Raw genomic sequence first — 21213 nt, forward strand, 5'->3', positions numbered from 1 at the left:
TAGAGAAAACAGCTAGGGACATCTGTCATACTTTGTATGTAAATTACAGATTTCATATTGATGACTATGTTTGCAAAACAGTTTCTAATACATTAAAGCTACGCGCCCGAATGGCAGTCCCAAAAATGCAACTGAAGATGCATTTTGTGGCTGGTATAATGCATTTAATATTTTAGTACGTAAGTAAGATAGATAGTTTATTATGATGACATGAGGTTAAAATTACATAATCACAATAAAGTAGCAAGTGAGAATAGGGAATCCTCCCAGCCCAATGGACTTATATGTTACATTAAAAACAGAAATCAAAGAAAAACAGGTGTACAATACACAATAGCAAAGTTATAAATCATGTAAGTGTGCCCATAAAACTTTCTTTTTTTCGAAGAAATGCTTTTCAACATTTTGGCCAATATTATATTGGTGAATTACACGCTTTAACTTTTCCTTTTCTTGTGTATCACTAACTTTAACTTCTGTAAGACATTTCATGTAAGATGTCCTCAAATCATCATTAAATGCGCAATTCAATAGAAAGCATGTAATTTTTAGCCCGTGTGTTTATTCAAAGACACACTGTGTTTTGATTCAAAAACACACTGCTTCCAATGGAGTATTTCAACACGTGGTAATTCCCCACAAGCAAAATTAAAAACAGGGTGACCCCATGGATTCACTGCCCCAGGCCGAAGACACTGACCAGTCCCCATTAAGTTTACATGTAAATTCCATGACAAAGTTACACGAGCAACCGACAACCGACAACCTTGAACAATTTTACATGAACAGCCGGGGATCGTGAAGGATCTTCAGACACATTGGTAGTTCCCTTGTAAATGTGAAAGTAATGGATCACTAAGAAATAACTTGAAAAACAGTAACTATGATAAGCATTAATAATTTAGCGCAATGACAGGGCAAGATCATAAACCTTTCATTTTGATTACTTATTTAGTATGCTTTAATGGACCGACGTTCAAAACTAAAATCCACAGAACTAAAGTGGAGTACTGAAGAGTTATGTAATCACTTTTTACTTGCAAATGATTATCAGAAGTAGAGTTAAATTGTGCCACGTTCCACAAGACTAAAGCGTGCAACGACAGTGGCGAATAAGCTTTCCAGTTTTCTTAACCAGATACGATTATTCTCCGTACATAATAGTATATGTATGCACGATCTGTATCCAAAACGGGAACATGTACTGTTGGTTGGATGATATGATCATCACAATTTATGTGTAATGAATATTAAATAATTCCATATATTTTCTACGTAGGTCGTAGTACAATCATTATCACGAGTCAAATCAATCATGGATATGCCTCTTCTGCTACTGCTGGTGTTGGTAATCGAGATGAATTTGTGTTCAAGTGCCCAAGCCCTTGTTCTGCCATCGAATGGGAATATATACGAGGTGAACACTTTCACTGATGCTAACTCTGCTGGATTCAACCACTTGACTGTGCATAATGAAACAGGCGATGTGTATGTCGGTGGCATAAATCATCTGTACAGGTTAAACGAAAACTTGGAGTTGATTGTCAACGTAACAACGGGCCCGAATATGAACGAGATGGCCAAGCTCATGATAAGTTTAATAAACTACTGATAATAAATTACGACTATGATGACCTCATAACCTGTGGTGGGTACCTGGGTACTTGTCAGACGAGGGATTTGAACAATTTGACCATTATTATTGATTCAAATTATATTTACGTTGTTGCGAATAATACATACGAGTCAACTGTTGGTTTTGTCGCGCCACATTATGGATTTGGTAAGCCGTTACTATATGTTGGTACAACAAGTACGTCTGCTAACTCTGGTAGCCCACTTGTGAGTGGTAGAATCCTCGAAAGGTATGATGCATTTCACACTGCTGAGAGTAGTACAAGAATTGATATAGACGTTATATCATCTCACGTTCTGAGATTTTCTGTAAGGTACGTCTCTGGGTTTAGTTACAATGGATACAGCTACTTTTTGACAACACAAAAGTCGTTCACCTCAAGTTCTGAATACATTTCAAAGCTTGTCCGTGTATGTCAGCAGGCAGATAACTACTACTTCAACTCTTACACTGAAGTGACGCTGAAGTGCCGAGATGATTCTTACAACGTCGCCCAAGCGGCATACCTCACTAGACCTGGTCAGGATCTCATTCACTTCTTGACACTAAGTGACACTGAAGAAGTTCTGTTTGTCGCATTTGCTGTTGGTGAGAATAATCCTCCAACACCGACCACGAAGTCCATATTATGTATGTATAAAATGAGTGTAATTGAGAGAGCCTTTCAAGACGCTGCTGAAGGATGCATGTCCCTCGACGGAGTACCAGAACGTACTGCCTCCTGGATCCAAGGTGCCTCTTGCTCTGGTTCATGGCCTGTGAGTGCTTTCTATTCTGGTTTTATCACCTTTTACAGTTATAATATATCATGATTTAAGATTTAATGGAAGTGACGTTCTTACATCAAGCGTAGAATCAATTTGTATTTATAAATATTCAAAATATATGTAGTACAAAACAGCCAATAATAGCACCTCCACAGGTGATACCGATGATTGATTTTGACATTTTGTTCAAGTATATTGGCTACTGATACTGCCTATTACTACAACCGGACTTATGGGAAAATATTCAAGAGCATTTTGAACAAGTTTGTTTTCTCTCTGACCGACCCCTTCATCTACCATAATATAGTTATCGTTCTGATGTTTTATTTCTAGTTTTGATGCTTGCATTCAATCAGATTGTAATAAGATTGGCAGACCAAAATTGGTCAGATTTTCTATGCGAGATGGCCTTCAGGTCGTGTCTATACTGTGCTAAGCGCTGATACTGTAGACACGCTTCAAATCCTGAAACGACCACTTATTCTCTCTTTGCATATTTTCGAATGAGAAAGAAATCAAATTGTTGGTTGATGTTCTCGGCAGTTTGATTGCATTTAGAATTTATAATGCACACACATTTTGCAAAAAGTAGGAGGTGTTTATGAACAAACGAGCTTCCAACCACTTATTTAATCAAAAGCAAATTCTCAATAACAATGTGTCATTACGGCCTCAGAACATATTAATGGTAGAGTGTTTATAGTTTTTATATATACCTTCCAAATTCCAGTTTTCAAGGGGAACACACGAATGCTATGCAGTAATTTACTATCAGTATGCAAATGGAGTTGACGACCAATATGGACATGCAGTAGAAGACTATCCAAGTACCCTTGTTACATCGATAATTGTCAGCACCGTCGGACATCACACTGTTGGATTCTTAGGTTCCTACAAGGGCAATGTTTTTAAGGTATAATTTTGAAACAAAAAAAAGTTATTTTCCAGCCATTCACAGAAAGGTGACGTAAAGACTACACACTGAGATTAATTAATTTATTAATTTCTGCCTTATGACCATCTGAAATATTCAGAAACTTCGGATATAGATGTTACATTATTATGAGTGTCTCTTGATGACAAATAATTTCTATTTCCATGCCTACTAAACCATTTTATTTAATTAGTCATTCACATCCGACGCCAAATCTTAAGGAGAACGTGCTATATTTATTATATATCACTGTTCAGCACATATTATATGACAATAAATTTGTTTGTCTTGGAGCTCTATCAACTTTTCAAGTCCTTCTGATCTCTCGGGAAAATACAGATTCTGGTACCCTTCCAAATTGCATTAAAATGCGTAGTATATATCTTAATAGCGCCAAGTAAATCAAAGTCTTTCTGGACAATTTCATTCATTTTTTGATTATCTATCACGACGAGCGTTGCTCATAATTTACGAAATGGTTTTGTCAATACGCAACAGTTTGAGGATATTTGAAATGAGAAAAATTGTATCAATTTTGCAGTTTACAAATTAACATTTTTATATTTTTGCCCTTCAGCTTCATTTCTTCAACGATAGCTTTGCTTATACTTATGAAATCCTTGATTTCCAACAAAGAAGAACTTTGGTTCTGTCGAATGATCTTTGATTTGTATCAAAGACATTTTTACCTACTAACGAGTTCCAGTGTAAGTGTCAATATTATTGAAAAGATATTGTTTATTCAATGGTAAAGCAGGAAGTAAAGGTTGCTCTGAAAATAAATATGATTTTAGCTTCAGATATCAAATGTCACCACGTGTATGAAACGGCCTCTTAAGCACTGATTACAGCTTCTGAAAAGGAAGAACTAGTCCAACATTCAAAATATTGAATTTTGTCCAAAGTGCATTTACTATCGACGCTGTTACTGTTTTTCACATTACCACGTCAGTTAACCAGAGTTGCACCTTTCAATATGATTCTTTTTACCACCGATGGATTTTTACATTCTGCCCTTTAGACATATGCAACCTCAAAAACTGGCCAGAAAACCCCTAAAAACACCAACAAACAAAGAAAAAACATAGCAGATTGAAGTGGTGTATTGTAATACATTTGACATGAACATTTACTTCATTAATCGATTTTCGCATTATCCTTTTCTAGTAAATGGTGTACGTAAATGAAATTTAAAACGCCCGTACGTATCAATATGCTCTTAAACAGCAACATGTTCACGCTGTGGGTTTCATGAAAATTTGGTAGTGTAGAGTGAAAAACTGTACAATAAAATGTAAAGACCCATAAATAGATGAATTCAGTGATCTCGAACAGGCAGTGCTGACAATTTAAGATGATAATGAATATTCATAACGCTCATATTCGTCCGAATTCTTGCGATCAAAGCAAAGCTGAAGCATAACAATGCACAGCAAAAGAGAACTGAAGTCAGTCAATTCCTTGCACAGAATTGACAAGCGCTGATTGCAATGTGGTCGGTAATACCTTGCATGCCGTTAAGGTATTTCATCTCTTTGCTGTTGCCGGTTCTTGGATAAATAGTCAAGATTCGTAGCTCCGTTTTCATCAAAGCATTTAAAATTAAAGCAGCATGCAGCGTTATAGGGGCAAAATTGTGAGGGAACTTTGCAACATTAGCAATTTGTCCAATTTGTTAGCTTGGAAGTTTTGGTCCATACTGCTCTGTATGCAAAGCAGAACAAGTTGTCCAGCAAACACATAATCAATGAGGAGTACTTGTTATGAACAAAATTGGTCCCATACTGATTGATATCAACAAACATCCAAACATTTTGCACTTGTACAGGTCTTTCATTAAGTTTTTTATCAACTGGCTGAAAACATTTATCAGGAGGCTAGTAAAGGCAGCGACCGAATGTCTTTGCAGCCGATGACCTTTGGCATCATCGGCAGAGGGGGGAGCTCAAGAAGGGGGATGTGCCCCCCTCTCGAAGAAGGGTTTTAGTGGTCTCCCCTAGAAAATTTTGAGATTTTATGGCTTTTTTACAGCTATTTTGTGGCTTTCCAGATGCCTTTCTATGCATTTCAGGAGCTAAATTTATTCAGCATTTTATCAAGTTTAATAGCTATTTTTGTGTAAAATAATTGAAACACAAACAGTGAAACAAAAACACAAGGAGAGCAAGTACCAAAAGCGACTGAGGAAAAGACCGCACGCTGTCATTTGACAGCCAGGTTACGGCTACGTATCAAGAGCCACACACACAAGCTGGTAGATAAATACAATATCTGTCTTCGACAAATTATCACTGATGGCATCGGTTACATGGGGCCTTAGTGACCACTACCTATCTGACTTACAGATTGATATATGGCGGGTGCCACATGTGGGGCAGGATGCGCTTACTATTTTCGAAACACCTGACATCACTTCTTGGTCTTTTGGCAAGAGGTCCATATATCTTTCTTTCATGAATTTGACTTTGTTTGTGTACCGTCTATTTACTGTCTGTTCTGTGCTGTTTTGTGTCTATGTTTACACTATTGTCTTACAAATTCTGAGCTAGTGTTATTGGATTATGGATTGGTACGATTATTTTACACAAAAAACATAAACACAGAGAACGATACAAATAGTTTAGGCGATGTGTGGAGCCGCTTTCCCTTTATTACATTTGATAAAAATAATATGAATCGAACATAATTTTTTTTAAATGTGATCAGTATAGTATACAACAACACCGGAGTAAAATTTGTTGAACCACAGACAAATATAGACACAGACTGGCAACGCGGCATGCCTTTTGTTCCATGATCGTCTCGGTAGACTATTGCCTTTTGATATTAAAATCAGCTTCAAAGGTGTTAAACTTTTGGAGACTTTGTTTGTGGTTGATAATTGCACGAGATTATGCGAAAAAATACGACGAGATGGCATCGTGCTGCCAGTCGCGTAGCAACCATAGTTAGGGAGCTTCAGTTTTTACGGCCTGGGGGGGGGGGCGGCAAAATCTTGTTGCCGGTGTTCAAAAAATATAGACCCCCCTGCATTTTTGTGAAAAAAGATGACCCCCCCCTTTGTCAGACGAAAAAAATTGATGACCCCCCCCCCTGAAAAATAACCAAAACCCATATGTCAAATTTACCCGCATGGTTTGGATTTGAACTCCGGTACGCGGCGCACTTTATTCGTGTAGCAGGGATGCCAGTGCACAAACTTCTCAGCCACATCCATTGAAACGTCTGTTAATTAGGACGACTGTAAGGCAATTTTTAACTTCATTTCCATAGACAACTCATGTCCATGGACATTGTATAAAGTAAACTTTATTGGAGTGGTTCGCCAAAGGCAGCCCTCCGGTTAGAGGGTCATGGGCCATTACGTAAAGTCAACTTTATTCTAGTGGGAATAAAGAGGGTCGATCATGGCTATTGCATCAAGTAGACTTTACTGGACAGGGCCGCTGAAGGCGTCCGGCCATTACCATTATTCAGTGCGTGATCCCAGGGTCCCTCAAAAATGTTTCTAATACAAGCCGCGGCTTCAATTGGGAATTTTACGGTAAGATTGCCGTTGGGTATTACATAAAGTCAATTTATTGTAGTGGGCCGTCGCAGGCGGCCCGCCGGTAAAGAGGGTCAATCATGGCCATTGCATGAAGTAAACCTAATTGGAGTGGGCCACCAAAGGCGTCTGCCCGTTAAGAGGGTCATGGGTAATACATAATGTATATTTATTGTAGTGGGCCGCCGAAGGCGGCCCGCCGGTAAAGAGGGTCGATCATGGCCATGGCATAAAGTGAACTTTATTGTTGGTATTATGTTTTTGAAAATGTGGTGACCCCCCTTTCCTACCAGTGAAAAAGCGATGACCCCCCCTTTGCGGATTCCAAAATTACAATGACCCCCCCTGGATTTTGCCGCCGCCCCCAGCCATAAAAACTGAACGGTCCCTTACTTTGTGAGCTCTCAGGGCAGAAATACTGCTTCACGCCAATCAAAACATAACACGCCAGCAGTTTCAAAAACATGTACTTCCTTGACGAACGTGTAAAAGACGGTATGACTGACCGTAAACCATTGAGTAAAACTAGACAGTATCGATAAGATTGCAACTACGTAAACGTCCGTACTCCATTGTAAATCCTTATCGTGGCATAAAGTTTTTACTTTCAAGAAATTTGAAACAATTAAAAATTACCTCTTTTCTTTCCCCCCGGCCCCATAAATCAAATAATCTCGTCGCCGACCGCTTGAACTGGTATAAAGGTGAACCAGTAGTAGGCAATAGACGAATCACAGAATCCGACATTTGACGATAGTGGACAAAACCAATCAGATGGCGCGACAAATCAATGTCAATCGATTCGATTGGACAATTAGATCATGGCATTATCTGACTCTGAGTGAAGCTTTCGTATGCGGAAGTAAGATAGCGAGGCAAGTTCGCGTTATAGATTCGCCCTTAATTGAAGCGTAGATCACATTTTCACATGTAACTTTTTATAATTCTGTGTAAAAGCCGATCATAAAGGGTAAAAGGAAGGATCGGTGTTTGATTTCAACCGGCGATCGTTCCGTTTTCTATGTAAACGCCGATAATAAGGGTGAAAGAAGGGATATCGATATATGTTTTCAACCGGCGATCCTCCGTTGTCAGGCGGCGAAAAATCGCCGCCTGACGGCTGTTAATGAAAGCCCTGCTTGTAAATACTGAATTACTTGAAAGTAACTTAATCGTCAAAATAATCTAAATTATGGTGCTCTACTTGTCAATTTGATCTATAATGGTTTGTTAGGTATGGCGCAGAATATTTTAATATTATTTGAAGGTTATCAAAGGTTTTCTGTAATTGGCAATGTGGCTGCCAAACCAGGTGGGTCAATTTAAGAACCTTGCGCAAACCTGTAAGCACTCCAACTGGAAATGATATGAGCAAAATTTAAGTTCAAATTGTCCATTGGTTTTCTAAAGGACGATTTTCTATAGCTAGATTTAATTGCAATTTGACCCCTCACGATTTTATTTGCAAATTTTAATGCACCAGGTGGGAACATTTTACACAGGAAATTTGAAGTGGATTTGCCGTGTTATTTTTTAGAGATGCGTTTTTGTGGATTTTAACTAAATCCTATATGGGTACCTGATCAGGTGATTAATTGAGCTTGATTTCAAGTATCCCACGCACTTGTCCTACCCATCCTCGACCAAGGTTGGAAGTTTCGTAATGCTGCGAACAGTGTTTTCTTAGATTAGAAGTGACAAAAAATTACGTAACAAGAATTAAAGGAGGAGAAGAGTTCCAGCGAAATCAAGAGGGGCCCATGCCGTGTTGGCCTGGGGCCCCTAATGAATAAAAAACAAATTTACCATATTTTGTAAATACCCGGCCCGAGCTTATTTAACGTTACTTTGAAGGTGCCAGCCTTTATATCAGGCACATCTTTGTACGCTATGCTTTATAAGTTTCTGTTCAATATGCTCTGTGAAATAGTTTTAAATTTTTGAAAAAACCTACTTTATGTAGAGGTAAGAGAGGTAAGCTATTAGTGTTAACCCCCATACTTTGATTTAGCAAAAGTAAGATATAATGGCAGAAAATGTCTTGTTTGCTATAATCTCAATCGAGTATACACATTGGTAAAGATGCTCAGTGTATAATACATCGGCTACGTGCAACACGCATGTGACACCATGAACACATTAAAATGTTTATTGGGCTAAAAATTATTGAATAATGTCACCATAACTTATTTGCAGGTTCACAAAGTCAGAGTAGAGGCCTGTAGCCAGTACATCACATGCGGAGACTGTTTCGGTTCTATGGATCCTTATTGTGGTTGGTGTACTTTGGAAAAGAGGTAACACTTTTTAAATAACTACGTTCTTTCGCAAAATCTTGAAGAATATTTATACAGCAATGTATGTATACAGGAGTGACTTTCTTACTTGTTGGTTAAGTGAAACATAGCCGTATTGACCTGACTTAAAAGAAATGTGTCGCCTTTGTGTCACCCTTAGATCGATTTATAGAAATTTAGCATGAACGTTCAAATGCTTCAAAAACAACAGTCTCATTAATGAGGTAGGTAATGGGAACCGATCAATTCAACTGTTGTACCTGATGGAGCCAACATTTTGTTGATCTACTTTTGCTACAAAAACAACAACTTTCTCACGTGTTATTTAATAATCCACTGTTACGCAAGAGACTTGCATGCATGAACAAAATGGTACGTAATCTCTGATTCACTCGAAACTTGCACCTATGTTCAGAATAAGTATAGATCTATGAAATTATAGGTTGGTTGAAAATATTTCCTTTCCCAAGTTTGTGCGAACATTCTTGACAAATCACCGATATTAGCTTTTTAGACGCAATCCCTTATGCTGCACCTTGTGTCCTATTAAGAAAATACTAATGAAACAATTTCTACATTGGCAATGATCCATTTTACTACACGCACCTTGTGGGATATTCACATTCAGAAAGGTGACTGTTTCATACGTGAAAGGAAGATGGCAGGATTTTGAAAATATTTAAATGATCAATATTGAAGGGCTTATGGATTAGGTATTTGCTTGTCCTCTGGCGCGGCAGAGCACGAATCTCGTGTTGAATAAATACAATCAAACACTGAATTATTGTTTATCCCTGATTAGCCGCTGACATAGCGAAGACATTAATGTTATTATGTCTCTCATCATCATAAACCTTCCATGCATTAAGGTGCTCTATTACTGCCAACTGCTCAACGTCGGGTATGAAGTCCGGATGGTTAAGTACCTTTGACGGGGACATGTGTGTTGAAATAAAGTTAATACAGCCTGAAAACGGCGTTCCTTTTGGTGTGGTAAATCAGGTGAGAAACAAACCTTATCCCCAGGATTTGTTTTCGGCAGAGAGTTCGGCATAAACCATCGATGCGTCCATTCAAAACGTCTTTCCGCATCTATACTAGAAGTATGTTGATGTTCCACAAAATGTAATATGGATCTTCGAATACCATGAAAAAGTGGAGGTATTTAGATGCAGCCTGAATAAGCAGCGAATTTAAAGATAATACTTTAGATTAATTGATTTGCAATATCTAGTCATCTGCGTTAGACCATAAGAGCGAAGAAACTGTATGGTTGTTCTTCAGAGTAATAAAATATACTAGTATTTCGCTATGCCTTACTTTTTTCAGATAACATTGAATGTGGTTGAGCTACCAGAAGATAGCACGTATCTTTGCAATTTCGACAGTTTTTATAACTCAGTCGCAATAAAAAATGGACAAAATTTGACTTGTGGCACACCACCAGTAAATCTCCTACCAACGATTCCAACTGAAGGAGGTAGGTTGCTATGAATGGTAAGACATGTTTGAAAATTCATGCTTCTTGAAAGTTTTTTACTTTAAAAGACGATATAGTTTTTAGTGATATTTTCACAGGGTCACTTAAAGGAACATTAACAACGTATAAGTGATAAGTGTCGCATAAAATATACATTATTCTTTCTAGACCACATAACAACAAAGCTGTATGTAAGAAGCCAACTGACGGGAACAGATTTTGTTGATATAGATTTTTACATCTATGACTGTTCAGCACACACCTCGTAAGTATAATAATATATGTTTTTCAAGACAAACTTTCAAAGTTCTCAAATCGAACTGCAATTCGTGTATTTGGTAGGATTTACGAAGTAATCATCTGTCCATGCATGATATCTTTCATATAAGTCGGTACATTGGCATGAACTACCCAACTGTAAACTCATCCATTTGTTGTTGCTTAGCAAATTTAGTTTATATCAAAGAAACTGTCGCCTTTGAAAACATTTCTATTTGGTGATATAAATAATTACTGCGGGAAGTCGACACTAAGAGATGCAGATAAGGAATCACGATCGGAAAACGTGTTGAATATCAGGACCAAACATCACAGAATTGCAGACGATTTGCAGGAATAGGATGTAGTTAACATATAATTACCCCACAAGTAGACATCAATCAGGTCTAAAGACAAGTATCATTCACAGTAAATATTAACATAGTGTACCAGGGCCAATAAACAACTAGAAAATGACAAAAACTATGGGATCATCTTGAACCACTAAGTAGTGGTGGTCCTAGGTGTCACGAATGGTTAAGTGTACACTGCTAGCGTGCTACATCCGTCAAAATTGACCCAACGTGACAATGTTAGTGTGTATGGGAAAACCGCCAACTTACTCTTGTAAGTCAAAACCAGGTATGTTGTCACTCATCATTTGAGAAACATATATACAACATCTCCAGATCTGCCACAGAACATCTTACAGTGAATTTCAAAACAGCTTGAAATTACAAAGTGCTTGAGTGATGAGAAAAACGTTTCTGGCGATAGAAACTAACTGCATTCATTGCAAATATCTTCTTTGATAGATTTTGCAACAATTTAACCCAATACGACGTTCACTATTCTCACTTACAGAACATGTTCAGTATAGGCAACACCAATCTTTGTACTGACCCGTAGGAGAACATTTGAAATGAATGCAGTCGGCGTCACTTTTATTGCCAGAAACATTCTTCTTTCACCCAAGGACTGTGAAATTTAAGCTATTTTGAAATTAACTGTAAAATGATTTCACCAATCTACTTTCCGAGAATCCTTGCCTAACGCTTTTGTTTTTATCGACTGTGTTTCACTCTCGATTCTTCATAAGAGTTATAAGCTCTACCGTATTGAAGAAGCTGTGAAATGTACACACCAAGAGCTGGAGCAGATGGTATATTACTCGATTTTGAACTTGAAATAATCCATGAGCGTATTGTGTCTAATTTCGAAAAAATGTGTCTAAGTATGATTCTGAGTCCACACTTTCAGTAGCTTCTTTTATTTCTCAGTCACAATAATTTCGTTTATTTAAAGGTGTACTAACTGTGTTTCCAGTGACTTCGCTTGTAACTGGTGCGTCTTTGAGACAGATGTACACATTACCTTGATTCGTGTCTCGAGGATGACCTCTCATCGACTATATTTGGACTACATGTAAGTTACTGACAGTGTTTGCGATTATTAACAAAGGTAGGCAAACCAATCTGAGCAGAATGATGAAAAGACGGATCAGCATGTATCGAAAGTTGTCTTCAGAGAATATATTATTATCCTTAAACGATTTAATGTAAATTGGTGGCGTGGACAATGCATAGCAAACATTGCCAATGTTTTAAAACTGAGAGTCTGTCATCATAGGAGGGTTAAGACATTTGCAATCCACTAATGAAAATGGAGATATACTGTTTGCTGAGAGGTATAAAGTGAACAGAAGAACAAGCATTCAGAAGGTATGGCATTGAATAAAATTAGAAAAGTTAGATATGTGCGATAAAAATAATCCATTTAAATATCAACAGATTAAAAAGGAGATAAATATTCACCAGACAAAATCAAATTTTAATCTACGATGGTCATCACTTGTTAGATAAGTAGACAGAACTCTGTGTGCAGGAATTTTCAGTGCATAGATTTATACCAGTATTATTTCCTTGCCTCATTTTTCATGTTTGCTGTTTTATCTCATTAAAATGTTAACTGCTTCTAAAGAATATATGTATAAAGACCTTAAAAAAACTGTTGTAGACAACATGTCAACACAATCCTTAACATTTATGTATAATAATTTAGAGATCTGCCTGATGAAAAATATTAAGTATAGCACTGATTTGCATTATCATAGTGATACAACACTGACGTAACAAATTGCAGTATTTGAAACTGGCATCTGTAGGATGAAAGGAAGATTATCTAGATACTGTATGAAGATTTTTTATCAAGTTCAGACGACGCAGCTAAAATATTCTATGCTCCATTTAACCATGAATGAACACATATGAGCGTTTTAATGTCACGTGCATTTAGTTATTTAGACAATTTTATCGTTACAGAACTCGTTTAATGCAAGCCATATCAAAGGACCAACATTTTGTCCTCAGCTTGAAATGCAGGATGGTGAAGTGTTGATTCCAGTAAATTTGCCAACAGAAATACAACTACGAACGCGTAACATCTACGATAATAAGGTCGGTAAAAGCTACTCACAGATTTGATTAATATACTCCGCACTGTCACGGTAATTCCCAATGTAATAACAATTACGAACTTGGAAAAAACTACATCGAAAAAATAACATTATTTCTTGACAGAAAGTTTTGATTAAATATCCTTGTAATGAAACACTTAATTGTTTTACAGAAATAGCCAAATATCGGCTTTTACATGATCCTAACCATATGTTATCGTCAAAAAATCTGCAGAACATGGGAGGATACGAATGTAGTCTAATGGTGGAAGATGAAGCGCAGATCGTCGTAGCTACAAGGCAGAGTGCTTCTTTAGTCACCTGCAACTTGGCAAAGGTAGGAACATGCGTTTACAGTATTTTAGCATGATAAATTCGAAAACAAAATAGAAACAAAAGCCAGACAGACGCACAGTCAGACAGCCAGACTAATGCTTAACGAATGAATATTTATGCCATTCTTCTCGTACTTACAAGTATACATATGAAGAACCGCATCAAGAAATAAACGTTAACCTAACTTTGAAGTGGAATGGTAATTTTATCATTGATGACACACATGGATACATGGGTGAGGATTGAAATGTTCTACAGTTGAAAACCTTTTCAATTTAAATGAAATAATAAATAAATAAATAAATAAATAATAAATTTCTATATTTGTTTGCTATTTTGAAGAAGAGTAATTACTTACAAGACAGAAATTGTAACTTGTGATTCAATTAAAACATATCTTTGGCTTCTTTACTTTTGCTGACTCAGTGCCTCCTTAGGCATCGGAGTGGTTAGCAAGTGCAAATTACTTTCAATGCTTTTTTCGGTATGATTTTCTATGTTTGTAATTTAGTGTATGTACGTTATATTTTTTAAATGTACTTCATTTTCAAGAGAATTCGAGCACAAAAAAATTATTAACAATATTTAAAGGCACATCAAGTATGTGTAAGTGAAAAATGTTGTTGCAAAGTTACGTTCTCGTATCGTTTTTTTCAGTGACTCTCTACGACTGTTCGCTTAATCGGCGTGACTGTAGTGAATGTCTATCTGAAATATCTACACGGCTGCTGTTGAATTGCGGTTGGTGTACAGGTTCTAGGACTTGTGAGGTGCAAAACATGTGCGAGTCAGAGTGGTGGCCTTATGGGACTTCGAACAAATGTGACTTCCCGACGATTACTGATGTAAGTGTGTTTATGCTATTCTATTGCTGTAGGGCACTCATGACAAAGTCGATTATAAGTTCAATAGTGTTTATCATAAGGTTTGACCATGGTTGAACCGCAGTAACAGTATCAGTTAGGAGGACATGATTTGCGAGATATGTCAACGTTGATATTTCTTAAGATACTTTATCCATACCGCTCCACACTCTATCCATATCTCTTAAACTTCAAAACGTACTTTCTTCGTAGTCGATCGCTTAAGTTTTAAATGTTCTGTTTGTTTCTTCATTGCTTGACTCTGAGGTCTTAAGTAGAGGAGACTGTTTATTCATTCTATATCTTGATGACTGGTCACTAGTATATCAATAATATACGAATATCGCTGTAACTCCATACTCTATCTTATCCCACAGGTTTTTCCGATCTCAGGACCCTATGAAGGCAGAACACAAATAATAATCATGGGCACAGATTTAGGGACACGTACTTCTGATATAATAAGCGCGACTGTGGCACATCTCCCTTGTACTCTGTATAGCGATACATATGTAGTATCAAGAAGGTAATTTAAGTATTTAGTGCTCTACAATATTTCGCTACTTGAGGTGTTTGTGCAGCTAGCGGATCTGAGAACAAAGGGGAATTAAAAGAAACAACAAAACACTTCACTCAAATTAACCACGAACGTGGAGACTTACAGATATTTTTGATGTATTGGCGTCTTTCGATTACATCAGATTCTTTGTTTTAATATTTTGCCTTTGAATTATACTTACGCAGTCAAATTCTCCTTTTTAACGAATTATAGGAAAACGTTGACGGTTCCATGACTGTTACTGTTCTTTTCTAGATTTGAATGCATCACCGGGGCCTCTTTGCCAGATGAATCAGGAGCCATTGTGGTACTGATCCAAGCTAATGATGGAACCATACAAACGGCAACATATAGAAAACAATTTATATATAGAGTATGTTTCGGAAATATGTCAAGTGTTCACAGATTTCAAACATTGCATTTGAACATGAAGTAGGAGTTGAAACATTGCACATACGCGTCAGCCAAGTTAATGAATACACTAGGTGCCAAATGGATAAAACCATTACCTGTAACTTCCAAGGAGCGGTAGATTATTAAAGCGGGATTCCTGAATTGTATCGTTCAAAACTTTTATTAACCAGCAGGTATCTTGAATTTATAGTATTAGTGAGAAACGAAATACGTAATGCAGTGTACGTCATATTCCAAGGAACTCCAGCATCATGGTTGTCATTGGATTCAAGACACATGTAAAGGATCTATTTAAATGAGAGCTTGAATTTTATAGATTAAATTCACCAAAGGGCATATAATGAGTAGGCTGTAAGTGTTTACACTCGTTGATTTTGACACTTAGCATACAAATAAACAGTCACATTTTGACAAAGGGAACATTCTTACCAGTTCAGTCATCCTCGAAGTGGCTTTTAAAGTAAAACTACATATATCCTGATGTTGTATTGTTCATATTAAGCCACTCTTCACGTGTCAGACCAATGATAGTCGATCTGAATACTTCGTGATGGCAAAGAATCCCAAATTTTAATTCCACTTTCCGTAAAAAAGCTTCAAATCTGTCATTATATCCTATGATGAAGAAAATAGACTATTTTCATGAGTAACAGTAGACTACAGCTGTGAATAATTGTATAGTCTGAAGTTAAAAAATATGGATCCATTTAATTCTAGGATCCTGACGTTTTAGACTTCACGCCGAAGATCGGGCCAAAATCGGGAGGAACAATGGTTACAATTGCTGGGCAATATGTGAATGCGGGTCGAAACATCGAAGCGTACTTTGGCGCATCATCTTGTCATATAGACAGGTGGGTCAATAGTAATAAACATGAATGTGCCCATAATTTGGTGTTAAGGTTTACAAATTTTACAAATGGCGCGATAAAGTCCGCTTTAATATGGATTCATTTCAGAACAGATATCCTTGTCTGAACTATAATGCCAAGTTGTCGATTAAGTGTGACAATGTTGAATTTAATAGATTTAGATTATCAAGCAATTAAAAGCCATGTGACCACTATGTGAGGAAGCTTCTGTGCAAATGAAATATAACTTCGAACACTGAGATGATGTATAAAGTAATAATGAGGCAACAGAAAACCAAGCGCAGGCCATGTTGTTTAATATGTGATAAACAAGCATTATCTTTTGAACAATCCTTTATTTTTGGTAAAAATGTGTCAAAAATATGAAATTCGAATTACACATAATGGTCTCAGTACTGGATATGAACTTGATTGCACAAACATTGTCGAAAACATTGCATATATTAACATAGAACGGAGGGAGTTATTAATGAAACCCATCTTCTGTGCATAACTACAATGACGAATATCACGAATTCTGCAAAACTATCGATGTATTTTGATGGAGCTGAACGTCTTGCACCTGATTACAAGACATTCGTCTTCACAAATGACCCAGAAGTGAGTTCATTCTATCCTACGACAAGCATGATTAGGTAAGAACTACAATATTTTTAGTGAATTACAGAGGTTTGTCAGTGCGATGACTTTGTTTTTATTGGTAACCATGAATAGCCACAGCTTAACATGAGTTTCTAAATTTCAAAGCTACTCTTCCCAAAGTGGTAAGAAAGTGGACTTTCTGTAATATTTAATTATAACTGTGTAGCGCGTGGCCATCAGTTTGGTACCTTCCTTAACATTCACAAATCTACGTGTGTCGATCGCCGTATGTTAACATGTGTTCCATGTACATATTAAATACAGTGGTGGACGTGAGATCAATGTCACTGGTCAATACTTCACATCGATACAGAAGCCCAAAATGTTTGTCAATACCGGAAAGCTGTTTGTTTCTGTGAGTACAGTGTCATTATGTTCACTTTAAGATATTTACGAGAAACACAAACGTTATAACCAAATTAAGAGAAAAAGAAAATGGGAAAGTCTCATCTTCGATATTTGCAAGCATCTAGAATCAATGCAAACCGCTGCAAAATTTAAAGACCTGACAATGCAGTTCAATAGATATTTCATTTAGAAAGAGCTCCCACTGATATGTATATTTTTTATATTCACTGTAACTCTGTCTTATCAAACATTTTTATGAAGAAACCATGTATGGTGCACTCATTTGACAAGATGAAATGCATATCACCGCCGGTAGAGTTATCAAGAGTAAAAGTGGACAGACAAGTCTTAGTGGGCTTCATCATGGATGCTGTTGTTTTGCAACCAGATTTGGACTTCGAAATTAAAGACGATCCTGTTTATTACCCCTTTGCTGACGACGGTAACATTAAAGAATACAGCCGCGGAAGACAGTTGGTCATTGAGGTATCTGGTATAACCCAACATGCTGAAAGATTGAACAATTTAAAGTCGGTTACTACGTGTTTTCTGTTTGTAGGACGATAACACTTAGGTTGCACATTGTTCGAGGTATTCTTTACCGCCCTTAAATAAGAAAATTCCAAGATAATTGACGATCCAAACATTTACTAACGCTGAGTGGGCAAGACTCATATAACATACCAATTGCCTCTTTGTTTTTAAGTCGAGCCAAGAAATACCATAAGAGATCAACATATATAGCATTAAGATCGATTCTATTAATCTGTCCTTTAATAAGGGAGAAAACTTGAACTTTGCTTCTACGGCGAGTGAAGTTTTTGTAACCATTGGAGAAGAAGAGTGCAGAGTGGTGAGCCTATCAGATGTCCAACTAAACTGTGTTCCTTCAGAGGCCGTTCCGAGAGGGGTTAACAAAACTGGGGTTTCGACGGAAAATGGCTTTCCTGAGGTCAGAGTAAGTATGGAAAGCTCGTTATAGTACAAGAACAAAGCTGTAGTGGTAGTAGGTGGTGGTAGTAGTCTTAGTCCTAATGACTGTTGTAGCAGTAGAAGTTGAAGTAGTAGAGGATGGGAAGAGGAGATTTTGAAGGCTTATATATGACCTCAAAAGAAATTCAATAATCCAAATCATGCAAGGAATAATTACCAGGTATAAAATGTCAAAAACAAAACATTTACAAGGTAATGAAGGACAATCCTGAACCACGAATACAATCATAAGCGGTGGTACCATGGTGTCCGGAATAGGTAAGCGTACCGTCCCAGCATGCTGAACCCGTCAAGAATGGTCTTGAAGTGTCAATATCAATGGCAACTCAGTGAAGCTACAACATGAGGTCGAAGTTGGGAATACTGTCACGCATCATTTGTATAAAAGTTGTGTTATATTTTAAAGCCATGGCCCCATATTTACCATAGGATTTCTTTAAAGATCTTGTAAGTCTACATTCCGAGAAGCCCTGTCTTACTACCTAAAATGCTAATGAGGCATCGTATGACTCGCAAGCTCTACAGCACATGTATCTAAGGAGCTGTGAAATATATACATCTTAAGCTAGAGCAGACGGAATGTTGCTCGACAAATAAGGAAAGTCGATAATTTGACCTTCATATGTTGTTGTTAGTATGCTACTGAGATCCCCTCGTTCAAAGCAACTGCACAGCCACCCAAGAATTGATTCTTAGATGACGTTCGTAGGTCTTCTAAGGAGACAACAAATTATTTCTGTTCACGCAAAAAAGCTAATGCATCTTTTAAGATACGAATGTCTATTGACCCTTACAGGTCGAAGTTGGAAATTTACACTTCTTCATTGGATATTTGAAATACCCAACAGCAGAACAAAGCAAAATATCAGGGTTATTCCAGGACTTGTGGCTGCCCTTGCTTTATTGTTGATCATTACTATTCTTATAATTGTGATATGTTACCTGCGGAACAGAAAGTTGGACAATCAAATAGCAGAAGAGGTCGAAAACAGGCTTGAAATAATGGCAATGGGCACAAGGACACGAAAAGGTAATGAGTCTGTGTATAATTACACAGCAAGTTGTCTCTCCCATTAATGTGATAAATACATATTGAAGAAACGAGGCGGTGTATTCGACTTTAAGCCAATAGATCAACACTATGCTACAAATAGCTCATTGTGCAAGCCTAGGTTTATTGGCGGCATCATACTTAAATTACCTAATCTTGCACTAATAATAGACCTTACAGTTCAGTCCAAAATAATTTTGCTTCATGTTTTAATGTACTGATTACATTATTGTAGTCAAGAAAGTAAAATGACAGACATATGTAACAAGATTATTTTTAATGAAGATACCATCGGATTATGCCTCCCTACAGATATGGTTCTACCATTCTTAGATTTCTGCAATTACACTGCTAACATGACATCTGATGGACAAGCTGATAACCCACTTTTGAAAAGACGTTTACAAGTAAGTTTACTTGTATAAAACTTTTCCCTTATATAATCTTAACGTTTCTTTAATAGACCACAAGGGAACGCCTACACCATTACTGACTTTGATTATATTAGCGATAATAACTGTAATGCTGTCATAGTAATATAGACTGTAACTTTAATTAATGAACAAATTTGCAAACACATCATAGTCAAATACCACACTGTTGAAAGATTTAGAGACCGGTTTGAAGGAAAATGCAACATTAATTCCCTGCCTTTTCCCATCACAAAATTATCCTTAGCATTACGGTTGTATGTCGTATATACACTCAATTTTGCAGCTTCTACGTGACTTGCACACTGCCGTACAACCAAGACAGTACGCTATGTTTTTGTGCTACTGGTAGCAGTTTACTGGTAGCAGTCTCAACAGATCTATTTTAGTCTCTTGTTCATCGCTCGTTTTTCAGAGTGATACTGATCGTACCAAGAGTTTGGAACAATTCTACTCCTTGCTTGTCGACGAATCTTTCTGTCTTGTGTTAATACGCACCCTTGAAGATCAGAAGAAGATGACCCCAGATCATAAGTAAGTTAAAAATCTTAGCAAACAGGCGATGTTGTTTTTTCCATAAGTACATATCACTGATGTTCTCATTAACGCCGTTTTGTTCTAACCGACTTTGTGTTTGTTTCTCAGAGCCACAGTTGGCTGTCTCCTTACAATAATCCTTGAAAAAGAGAGGCATATGCTTTACCTGACAGAGTGAGTATGACCTCGTCTGTAAACGTTTACAGCTTATCTGTCTTATCGATTTGTTATATTGGAATTATATGAAACTACACCCATTACGTATATACTGTACGTCCAACGCTTGATTAGATATGACGGATTTAGATTAGATTAATTTATAACTCTGTATGGTATTTTATTGTCTTGTACCGGTGCCTTTAGTGTTGATTTTATGATCATTGAACAATATCGACATTTATCACCGGGTCGTTTGTTATTACAAATGCCGTTGCATCCCTGAAATAGTAATTTTGTCTGACATTTTAATTTAGGATATTGCCGTTCAAATTTAAATCTAAATGAAACTAGATGACAAATACTATGGGAAGTAATGGGAAGTAATGGGCACCATCATACTACAATACTCATCTCAAAATGCAGTTTATTAATGAATCTTGAATTGCTATCTCAGGCTATTGAAGGTATTACTGGCTGAGACTGCCGTAAAAGCCAACAAGACAAGGAAGACGAGGTCATTGCTTAAAAGGTATAATGCTTATTGCGTTAAAATAACGTCACCTACTGTTGGTAATTCTTTTCAAGATTGGTGGAGCCTTTGAGACCGATCCAACAATAAAGTATGGTATCATGT

General features: G+C 37.0%; 1 protein-coding gene and 2 long non-coding RNA genes across 5 annotated transcripts in view; all 3 read left to right on the top strand.

Annotated features, from left to right (window-relative positions):
- The first annotated feature begins 2148 nt into the window (after positions 1–2148).
- On the top strand, positions 2149–4041 carry LOC139134798 (uncharacterized). Its single transcript, XR_011552873.1, has 3 exons — positions 2149–2394; positions 3134–3316; positions 3915–4041. It is a non-coding gene; the product is annotated as an uncharacterized lncRNA (long non-coding RNA).
- A 5045-nt stretch (positions 4042–9086) lies between these two features.
- LOC139134797 (uncharacterized) lies at positions 9087–12344 on the top strand. The gene is made up of 5 exons (XR_011552872.1): positions 9087–9181; positions 10051–10183; positions 10511–10661; positions 10830–10926; positions 12225–12344. It is a non-coding gene; the product is annotated as an uncharacterized lncRNA (long non-coding RNA).
- Positions 12345–13854: 1510 nt separating this feature from the next.
- The window catches only part of LOC139134795 (plexin-A1-like), a 206224-nt gene continuing 198865 nt past the window's right edge, over positions 13855–21213 (top strand). For 2 of the 3 annotated variants that reach the window (XR_011552870.1, XM_070701854.1), the window contains exons 1-5: positions 19275–19431; positions 19765–19859; positions 20299–20417; positions 20529–20594; positions 21034–21108. Coding sequence is in view for 1 of the 3 variants with exons in the window: in XM_070701854.1 (XP_070557955.1) it covers positions 19404–19431; positions 19765–19859; positions 20299–20417; positions 20529–20594; positions 21034–21108 (383 nt within the window). In the remaining 2 variants the exon portion in view is untranslated. Of the gene's footprint in view, positions 13946–14367; positions 14556–14950; positions 15100–15387; positions 15506–16263; positions 16401–16870; positions 17054–17324; positions 17416–17669; positions 17895–18189; positions 18367–19197; positions 19432–19764; positions 19860–20298; positions 20418–20528; positions 20595–21033; positions 21109–21213 lie in introns of those variants that run through there. The other variant, XR_011552871.1, reaches the window with a different exon arrangement.

The sequence above is a fragment of the Ptychodera flava genome, chromosome 6, assembly GCF_041260155.1.
Source record: "Ptychodera flava strain L36383 chromosome 6, AS_Pfla_20210202, whole genome shotgun sequence".
NCBI lineage: Eukaryota > Metazoa > Hemichordata > Enteropneusta > Ptychoderidae > Ptychodera > Ptychodera flava.